This window comes from Apodemus sylvaticus, chromosome 4 (genome assembly GCF_947179515.1).
Source record: "Apodemus sylvaticus chromosome 4, mApoSyl1.1, whole genome shotgun sequence".
Taxonomy (NCBI): Eukaryota; Metazoa; Chordata; class Mammalia; order Rodentia; family Muridae; genus Apodemus; species Apodemus sylvaticus.
The window spans coordinates 77769742-77780481 of record NC_067475.1 but is presented as its reverse complement, the minus strand read 5'-3'; the positions used below and the strand labels follow the sequence as shown (position 1 = coordinate 77780481).

At 49.4% G+C, this 10740-nt stretch overlaps 1 protein-coding gene across 2 annotated transcripts in view; it reads right to left on the bottom strand.

Moving 5' to 3' along the window:
• Positions 1–4293: 4293 nt before the first annotated feature.
• Positions 4294–10740, bottom strand: part of Il6r (interleukin 6 receptor) — a 52037-nt gene continuing 45590 nt past the window's right edge. For both annotated transcript variants that reach the window (XM_052180004.1, XM_052180005.1), the window contains exon 10: positions 4294–7608. In XM_052180004.1, the coding sequence (XP_052035964.1) occupies positions 7371–7608 (238 nt within the window). In that variant the 3' untranslated portion in view covers positions 4294–7370. The remainder of the gene's footprint in view (positions 7609–10740) is intronic.

The following is a 10740-nucleotide window of genomic DNA, read 5'->3' as shown; positions in this document are numbered from 1 at the left end:
GCCAGGGTCCTGACTTTAAAAAAAGGAGCAGGAAAGCTGGGGATCCGTCAGCCGCCAGGGGAGGAAGTCCCGCCCTTTGAGTGTGGCTTGGTGGTCCAGAATCAGTAAGAAACCCCAGGGTCTCGGAGCTATATTTAGGCTTTAACTAGAATCCAAAGGAGATGAGAAAATAAAGGAGCACAGGCTTCGTTCCAGGGGCAAACCAGAGTTCAGAGGGCGTCGGGTGCAGGCTCCGTGTCCTAGGCCAGAAGACTGCACCAGAGACAGCTGGCTAGAGTGGAAATGGGGAGAGTTTGTCTGAAGAGAAGTCGGGGAGTCCTGAGAAGGTGTGTGGGCTAGAGCTGAGGAGACAGCCCCTAAAGCCAAGAACTTGTTTTTCTTAAAACTGGCTGGGTGTGGCTCCTGCAAGGGGCAGGCTGAGAGGGAAGAACTGTGAACTGCAGGCCAGCCTGGGCTACACAGCAAGACTCTGTCAAGAAAAATAAAATAAAATAAAACAAACATCTCTTAAGAGGTGCTTGGTCTGCTTTCATCTCGTGAGATCTAAAGGAACCGAGTTTATAAATCCCCGTGAGACACACCCACAGGAAGCCGGTGGCGAAGACGCTTCCCCTCAAGCAAGACCTTCTCAGTAAGGTATTTCAAGTAACTGAGAGATAATTCTCAGAAACGGCTGTGATTTTATTCCAAGCACTCCACATGAACATTTCCGAGATTTCTGGGTTTTCCATTGACTTTAACCTTCTGTAAGAGCGGCCGGTGCTCTTAACTGCTGAGCCATCTTTCCAGTCCAAGGTGCTAATACATTATTTTATTTTGTTTTATTTTATTTTATTTATTTGTGTGTGCCTGCCACGTGTGTACAGGTCTTTAAAGAGGCCAGCAGATCTGGGAATGGAACTTAAGGGAAATAGTTAGAAATTTCCAGAATCAAAACTTTGTCTTCTGCTCCTTGTATAAAGTCCAACTCAGACTTTCAGGCTGGGCTCTTAGGGTGTTGCCTTTCTGCACCACCATGTGACAGAGCCCTGTGGCCCAGGACAGAATTGGACAGATTATTAAAGGTCCATCAAAGTGTGTACAAAATAAGCAACAAAGTCTCACAGCAACTCCAGGGGTGAAAGGGAAGCCCCTTTAGTCCCAACACTCCGGAGGCAGAGGCAGACAGATCTCTGAGTCCAAGGCCAGTTGTGGTCTACAGAGCAAGTTCCAGGACAGCCAGGGCCACACAGAGAAACTGTGTCTTGGAAAAACCAAAGTAGGGAACAATTTAGGGAAGTGATTTCTGTCCTTCCCCTTGGTGACCCCCTCCATGTGCTCTGGCTTCTTCAAGGTCAGCCCTGAAAGTGTCTGAGAGGCCGTGCCTTTTGCACGAGGGATCAGACTCCGGGTTGGCTGCCTGCCTCAGCTTACACTCAGAAGCTTCGCAAGCCAAATGAGGACGCATGGACCCTTGCCTGAGAGAGTGGGCCAGGGTTGGAAAGCATGTGGCTGCAGAAAGGGTCACCAGGGTCTCCGACAGCTGTGGGGTCTGAGCTCATAGTAAGAAACAGCACCAGCCCTGGGGTGGAGACGACCTAAGCTCGGTGTCTAGCTCCGCCCCTTAACTGACCTGGGTACCCTGGACCACTCTTTACGTGCGTGAGGTATAAGCATCTCATGACCTTCCCGACATCCCCCACCTTAGGTGTCCATGTGGCTGTGCACCACCACCAATGTGTGTAGTGCTGAAGGTCAAACCCAGGGTCCTGTGCGTGCTAGGACTACATTCTACCAGCTGGTCACGCCCACCCCACCCCACCCTCAGTGCCTTGTTCTTCAGCTCCGTGCTTCCACCCTGGCTCTGCCTCTGCACCCGCATCCCACCCAGCCCTCACACAGAGCATGCGCTGCAGTGGCGCCTGCGCTGCAGTGGCGCCTGCGCTGCAGTGGCGCCTGCGCTGCAGTGGCGCCTGCGCTGCAGTGGCGCCTGCGCTGCAGTGGCGCCTGCGCTGCAGTGGCGCCTGCGCTTCCCGTGGATCTGCAGAAAGCATTATTTCCCTCGTGCCTTCAAAAATAAGTAGAATGCTTCTTAGCAGGACTTCCAGCAACGGAGTGCACCTTACACCCTTGACAAAACTCGCCATCTGCTCCCTCGTCTTCTGGAGAGCGCAGCTCTGGTAACTTGGCAGCAAGGTGCACATGGGGAAGTGGCGCCCTTCACTCCTGGCTCCACGGTCCACTCTCCCTACACCTCACACAGCCTGGCCACCCCAAAGGGCACCTGGCTCCTCAGTTACCTTCTGGAAGGCAAGGAGCAGCCTCAAAGGAAGGACAGCTGTGCTGAGGGAACGGGGGTCCAGGTGAAGGGCAGAGAGTGCTACCCAACTCCAGCTTCGGCTGAGTTAGGGCCTTTGCACACTTCTTGTCACCTGCTGTGGCATGGCCTTGGTAGGGACAGAATGAAGTGGCTCCTGCCCCGGGACAGGGCCAGCAGGCGTGGGCCTCTATGAGAGTCGATGGCTGCTATGGGCATAAGGCTTGTTTGTAAAATAATGCACACATTCTCATGTTCCTCCAAGGAATGTCCTCCCTGTTAACGTTAATAACTCTGTGATAATCAGAGACTCCACGAGTCCAGGAGGGGAAGGCGTGACTAATGTCTCAGCAAAATGGTAAGCACTGGGATCTTCAGGACAGCCCTTAAGACTGTGGAAAAGAACTCTAAAAACATGAGTTCAAAAATGTATAATTTCTCTACTATGCAAAACTATAAAATGCAATATGAATCATATAAGGAGCCTCACAGATGTAAAAGAACAGAGGCAGCTACACTATGAGCCAGCTTGTCAGAGAGATTCAAAGGCAGGCAGACACAAATGCAAGCAGATTCCTGAGTTCGAGGTCAACCCTGGATAGAGTGACTTTAGGTCCAGGAATGGGGTAGGAAATGAGACCCTCAGGACAAGGACCCTAAGTTTACAAAGTCAGGCACATCTCTGAATTCTTTTGCAATGTTAAGAGGGGAAAATGTCCTTGCTATCCTTTTCCTAAGAGTCAGGGGCTAAGGTCCTAGAATGCTGATTCCCAGGGTGGTCAAGAGGAGACCTGCAATAAATAACTGAATTTAAATAAAAAGCTAGGCTTTCGGTCTGCCTGAGATGAGCTGGCAAGAGGAGATAGCAGGTCTTAGAATCTTTCTCCCTGAGAGCCGAGCTGTCTGACGATCTCTGGAGAGCAGACACGGCTCTTTTAGAATTTTTTTCGGTTGGGATTTCTGGCCACCAAGATTTACTTAGAGAGCTGACATGGTTCAGAGTATTTTCTAGCAGCTATCGAGAGAAGGCTGTCTGAAGAGCGAACACAGCTCTGTTAGATTTTTTTTTTATTCTGATTTTGATTGGTGAACCCAAGAATTGATTTTAGAAAATTTCAAACAGGATTTCTGATTTGGTTGGAATATCCAAGAATTTTTTTTAAATAGCTTTTCTGTCTTTGGTCAGCAAACCCATGAGCTATTCAGAGAGCTGTTAGAATGTCTGCCAGCAGAGAGAGTGGTCTCAACCAGAGAGCCAGCTTGGACCACGGTTTGACTTCATTTGTTTCTGCTGCTCCCAAACACCCCTTCTCCCAGAACCCAGGCCAAGCTGGGGTTGGCCCTTGGCAGCCACCCCTCTACTCTTAACCTGCAGTGTCCACATGGTGGCTCTCCTTCTGTTTGGAACAGAAAGAAGACTACGTCCCAAGTTTTTCTTGCCCAAGATTTTTTTCAGTGGGGGGACAGACTCAGCCATCTGATGACCAAGAAAGCTCAGGGTGGCTCTCAGGAGCCCATTATCACCTCCACAGTCCCGGAGACACCTAAACAGTGGGCCTTCCTTCTCATTTCCAGCATGCCCAGTCTGGAAATGCTGAACGGTGCAAATGTGACAGACACATGAGCCTCCTTCCAGAAATACCAGACCTTGCTTGGGGAAAACGTTCACTAACCAAAACCTTTTGAGAAATTGCTACTCCAAAGTTTAGTGTGTGTGTGTGTGTGTGTGTGTGTGGTGTGGTGTTGTGTGTGTGGTGTGGTGTGTGTGTGTGTCTGTCTGTCTGTCTGTCTGTGAGGATGGTATAAGTGAAATACCAGGCCTCACTAGCCTCAAACTTGGAGAAATCCTCCCATCTCTGCCTTCTTCGAGTCAGGGTTAGAGGACTGAGCGGCTGTGCTCTCAAAAACTGTCCTATTTAATTAGTTAGCCTTCCTCATCCTTTACGGAAGGTTTTCCTTTTAATGAAAAGGTTCCCAAAGCAGAAAAACATCTCAAGTACAGTTTTAGAAATTATTTATTTCAAACAGTTACAAATTTCACTTTAAAGCAAACAATGGGGGAAAAGGCATTAAAAAACACTGACTTTGCCGAAAGTCTTAGGTATCAGCTTACAGGTAAGAGAGTGTAAAAACCTTAAAAAAAATATTGTCTCAAAGACAAAAACATGTAGCATTGAGGTATCCTATTTAACGGGTGTGAGCTCTTGCCAGAAAGTCTCTGTCCGTTCCTATTTGCTAAGCACTGTCCCAATCCTTTCCCTGAAAACAAGATCTCCATCTAGCATATGTTCACAAAACTGACAGTGTTCCCTAATAGGCATTAAGGTTGCCATGGAAACCTCCTGGAACTGGCACCCAACTGCACCAGCACTAGAGGCTGGAGAGACCTTCGGCAGACCCTCCCAAGCACCAGCACCAGGACCTGAGCCAGCTAGCCTGCATCTTCCGCCACACCTCGCTGTAGGCTGGACCACACCATGGAAAAGGCTCTTGGGATGATCCTGCCTCTCCAAATGAAAACAGGTTTCTCACCACCTCCACCTGGAGTTGTGTGGGAATCTTCCCCAACTAGGTCAGCCATACAGAACTGCTAGGAAACTCTGCAATTCATAGTCCAAGCCACCAGGCAAAGCAGGCATTCCTGAAACCAGCACACCATAGCTAACCCTGCCTCACCCTGCTGGGCTCAGCTTTGCACTGGCTCCCAGCCAGTTCCAGCAGTAAAGCCCACACCAGTTTCCTTTCTCCCAAGACGCCAGGGACACAGGAAAGATTCAGTGTGAGCTCTCAGCCAGGTGAGAAGCACGGCTCCTGGAGAGAAAGGACTACCACCAAATGTCATGGGTGTGGCCTTGGGTGTGGCCAAGGCTTCTCCCTTGAAATAGTTTAAAGCTATTTCACTAATGCCAGAAGAAGCAAAGATCACTTTAGAACTAGAACCAGTATGTGTTCCCCACTGTCTACCATGCAGCAAAGACCATGTTTAAATCATCTCTGTCTAAACCTTCAGCATCTGGCCACCTGGTGGCTGAATGCTGGTGTTAAATGGTACTGTTGACAAGGCATCTGTGGGTTGTAGAAACTCCAGTAAGACTGACCCGAGGATGGGACAGCCACTCAGCTGGCACAGATTTGAGGCCAGAGCAGCTGAGGGCATACACCTGTGTGAACTGAACGAAGCTGGAGCTCAGATGAAACAGACTTCATTGACTTAGCTTATAAAAAGTCGAAAGGAAAAGGCTTCCTTTTGATATGGGGGTGAGGGAAGGCTATCCTGTTACAACAATAGTGAAAGCAATAACAACTTGGAGATCAAAGCTCTTTAGCTCTCAGAGATAATGAGCTATCTGGATTTCAATCTTCTGCCCCACCTGCCCTGCCTGGCAGAGCCCTGTGAGGGACTGAAGCACTGTGAGAGGGCACAGTCACCCATCCCCTGAAGATCACTATTTCTAATATTTCTAATATTTCCCTTTCACAGCATTTTTGCTACCTTTGAGTCCCAAAAACTTAGCAAAGGAAAAAATAAAAATAAACATGAATCCCTGCCTGATTTTTCTACAGAGCTTTTTCTAAGACAGCAACAGGACCTAAAATGTACAAAGCCCACAAAGGAAATAACTAATGCTAAAGTCAGTGGCCCCTTGGAGCTGGCAATCAGCTGGCACGGGATGACAGCGTCCAAGCTCTGCCGGCCTGTGGTGGTGGGATTTTCTGAAAAGGCAAGCTACTGGCGAAGTTGTGTAGGACGGCAGACGTGGGGTGCTGTGGGCAGACGTGGGGTGCTGTGGTTGCATAACTCACTTTAATCTGAGCATCGCTCCGTGGCCCTGTGGTCTGCTCAGCAACCACTAACATCACTGGATTCCTCAAAGCCCCAAGGGAAAGCAGCGGAGGCCACTCAGTCAAATGTAAGCAAGGAAGGCCCAAGGTGGCAGTGAGGTGTAGCAGGAAGCAGACACCCTTCCTGCCTGCGCCTGGTAGCATTCACAGGCTCATTCCCTGAAGCAGAGTATGGACAGACTATTTTTACAGTTTTTAGGACAAAAAAAAAAAAAAAAATCAAGATACAAAACGAAACCAAAGGCTTTTTCTGTTATAGGAAACTGGGCTGCTTTTTTTTCTCGATTTTCACTTGACTTGGCGTTTACTCCATGGGAGGAGGGGGCGCTCACCCACCAGGGAGCTGTGAGCGGCCTCTTCCAGAGTCTGGAGATAAACCCGCAACAGTTCTCTAAAAACCAAAATGAAAGTGCATTCCAGCTAGTTAAAGTTTTTGTTTTGCATGAATGTCGTCTTTCCTAGTAGCTCCAATCAGTCCGGTTAAAACCAGTATGGGTGAGGCTGGGGTAAAGTAGTTGTACTCTCACCCCCTACCACCAGCCCTCTTCCGGGAGAGCAGGGGGACAGGAAACCTGTTTCCAGGCTGTATCGCCCTCATGTACCACACAGACAGTAGACAGCCATCCACTCTCTACTTCCGTTCTGCTTCTCTCCTGAAGTCCTGAGATCGAAGAAGAAAATAAAACCTCCACAGCCAGCAGTGCCGAGGATTATCATTCACATTTTAAAACTGCTTATGAGAAACTGTCATTCACGTAAACCATCAGGCCCTGAGAGATTAGTCACCACGGGCCAGCTGCTTTCCAGGTGTTGAGAAGGAAAGAAGAACCAAGCTTCCTCCCGGTCTCAGTGGCCTCGGAAAGAGTGACAAAGGTGCTTGGCTTTAGGAGATCAGGCTAAAAGGTGGCTTGGGGCAGTGAGCTGGAGCTAGGCAACAGGGGCAGCCTCGGCACCCTTTCCCGCGGCTTCCTGAGGGTGCAGATGTGTAGCTGACCGGCGTCTCTATTCGACGCAATCTTCACGATGGCCTGAGTTCTTCACAGCCCCTTCCTCCGGAGCCTAGGTAGCGTTCCGGTCTTCCCCCACTCAGAACCTTTGCAGAGCTCTTGTGGGATGCTAACTCTGCAGCCCCGCCTGCCCCGCCCCCAGCCCAGGTGGATGGCACCGGAAGTGAGAAACTTGTGTGCTGATCTCGAGGTGCCGTGCCAGCTGCCAGGTACCATCCAGACGACTATCTGGGGAATAAGTAGTCTCTGTTGCCATTGTCATAAGGGCTCTGTGCGTCCCTGACACCTAAGCAGCTGTGGCTTACGGTGTGGTCAGACCCAGAGCTGTCACGGGACCTTGATGGGGTGAGGAGAGGAAGCAGAAGGAAGGCCGGCTTCAGTGGTCCCAAGGAATACGGAGGGGGTGGAGGAGAGGTCGTCTTGCTTTCCTTCATGGCCTGTGACTTCCATTTCTTCCTGAGTCTTTATACAAACACACAAAAACAAACAACACAGACCTTAGCCTCCTCCTAGGCCAAAGACATGGTGAAAACCCTAGCAGTAGCAGGCTGCCTCGGTTGGTGAGATGTGCCTCCGTCAGGCTTACAGAAATGCTATCTGGCTCTCATGTCATCCTCAGGAGTCCCACAACACCCTAAAGAGCTGGTGACTTTCAAAAATCACCCCAAGACCAAGTCTCACAAAGGGAGAGAAATGGAAGAGTTCCTCTATGCTCTTCAAAAGTCACCTGACACGCCCGCAATCTGCCCTGGGCCAGAGGCTCACATCATCAGGTCTTTATACATTCACATTAAAAAAAAGAGGGGGGTGGGAATATCATTTCAGTGGGGAAGGAATATGGAACTCCGTCCAACTAAGGCTGGCAGGAGCAGATCATTCACAGAGGCTGCAATGACCGGCTGTGTGGTCTCTAGCCGTGCTCTGTCCTGCCCTCTCTATTCAGTACCACCATCCTCGGGTCTCCAGACACCTCCACCCACCGCACCCTAGCAGGGAGAGGCTGCACCCTCTGATGGGGGCACCACTGGGCACGTGTTGACTCATCTGACAGGAAAGACAGTCAAGCAGGAAGAGATAGGCATCGCCCTCATCACAGCCTCCTCCGTGCGATGTCTGGGCCTGGGCCAGGCTCAGTAACCATGAGAGTCACCTGACAGCTGGGAGAAAGCTGAACCGCAGATACAGATCTGCAGAGGTACGGTGGGGCTCCTTCCCAAGGGGCACTACCTAAGGAAGGGCTGGGGTGGGAAGGCAATGTCATAAACAAGATTTGGGCTTTGGGGGAGGCTTGAAACCAGCAGACTATTCCTGTTCTTGCTATGATAGATGATTGATAGTTGGCTCTGAATCTGCTGTTGGCTCTCGGCCTGTTATCCAAGCAACGTAAACAATCTTCGGAATGCTATCTGGCTGTAGGAAGAGAGCCCAGCAGTTGTTGCGAAGGGGAGTGCTCAGTCACCGAGTGGAATTCTCGCTGTGAATGGATTGGGGATACACTGCTATACCACGGACTGCAAAGCCTTCAGACCCTCTGACCCAGGAACCCATGTTCTGGGAATAGACCCTAAAAATGACTGTGGTGGTGTAAATAAGAATGGCCCCCATAGACTCATATATCTGAATGCTTCGTCACACTGAGCAGTGATGGTGCATGCCTTTAATCCCTGCTCTACAGGATGAGTTCTAGGACAGCCAGGGCTACACAGACTGAAAAATCAAAAGAAAAAAAAAAAAAACAGCTTAGTCACCAGAGAGTGGTACTGTTTGAAAGGATTAGAAGGATTAAGAGGTGTGGCCTTGTTGGAGGAAGTGAGTCACTGGAGCGTGGGCTGAGGTTTTAAAAGCCCATGCCAGTCCTAGTGTTTCTGTCTCTGTCTAAGGATCAGGATGTAGCTCTCAGCTACTTCTCCATGCCTGCCACGCCCGCTGCCATGCTCTCTGCATCCTGTTAAATGTGGTGGCCATGGCATCTTCACAGCAACAGAATGGAGACTAAGGCAATGATACAAACACGGACGCGCTTTAGGCACAAAGATGTCCATCACAGTGCGGTTTTGTAAAAGCAAAACATCTTCCAGTGCCTGATAACAGTTAACCTGGGAATCTGTACTTACAAGAGAAACCTATTGCTAATGAATGTGAAATTTACAAAGAATGTGAAAATATTTACAAGGTGAAAATATTTTTAAAGGTACGATTAGAGGGTTTTTATTATTTTTAATCATAGGTATGGATTCCTGTGTGGGGGTATATAAATACAGGGATCCAAAAGGGCCAGAAGAAGGTATTGATGCTAGAGTTCCAGGTGGTGGTATAAGCCACCCCACGCAGGTGCTGAGAACCAGCTCAGATCCTATGCAAGCATAGTAAGTGTTCTTAACTGCTGAGCCATCTCTCCAGCCCAGAAGTTAGAGTTATATATGCAGAACAACTGTGGCGAGTAACAGTAGACAGAACACACACATGCACACACCAGACATACACGCGCGCGCGCGCACACACACACACACACAGAGGGACTGGAGAGAGAGCTCAGTGGGCACTGCCTAGCATTCACTAAGCTCCAGACACTTAGCAAATTACCTGTAATAAAGCACAATTCCCACTGATCTTTTAAACACAATGTGAAAACAATCTCTGCCATGGGAAGGGCTGTGGTGTTTGAATGAGGATGGCCCCCATAGGCTCCTGTGTTCGGATGCTTGCTCCCTAGTTAGTGGGACTGTTTGGTAAGAATTAGAAGGTGTGGCCTTGCTGTGGGAGGTGCATTATTCCTGTAAAGTAATGTAGAAGGTTTCAAAAATCCTCACCATATTCAGCCCCACCCCACCCCGCCCCATCTCTCTGCAGATCAGACGGGAGCTCTGAGTTCCACCTCCAGCTCCAGCACCATAGCTACCTGCTGCCCAGGCTTCCCAACATCATAGACTAAACTTGTGAAACTGGAAGCAAGCCCCAGTTAAAGTCTTTCTTGTTGTCCTGATCATGGTGTCTTTTCACAGTAATAGAGCAGTAAGGCAAAGGATAAACAGGAGAACTGAACTTTCCTTTGGAAACATTCTTTCTGAAAATTACTGAACCAGTTAAAGACGCTTACACCTAGCATAGGCACAAATGAGCAGAGCAGGACCTAGAGGCCCGGGCGTGGCCAGCAGATGTGTCCAATTGGCAGTCTGTGGGCCTCATGCTCCCTAGACAGCTACAAATACAGCCCAACACAAAATCACTAGCTGACTTATTTGGGGGGACTGGATCTCACTCTGGCTCCGGAGGCCTTAAGCTCACAGTGTTCCTGCTGCTGTGGCCTGGGATTCTATCCCCCAGCGGCAATTTAAGAAATATCTGACTGAGACATTGTAACTAGTTCAAAATGAAGTTGTTTGTGTTTGTTTTGTTTAGTTATTTTCATGTTTGTTTTTGTGTTTGTTTTGTTTAGTTATTTTCATGTTTGTTTGGATCAGGATCTCATTAGGTGCTCCCCACCCCCCACCCCCACTCCCACCTTGCAGATCATCCTGCACTGGAACTCACAGCGATCCTCCTGCCTCAGCCTCCCCGGGGCTAGGACTACTGTCATGTGCCACTATGCTTGGC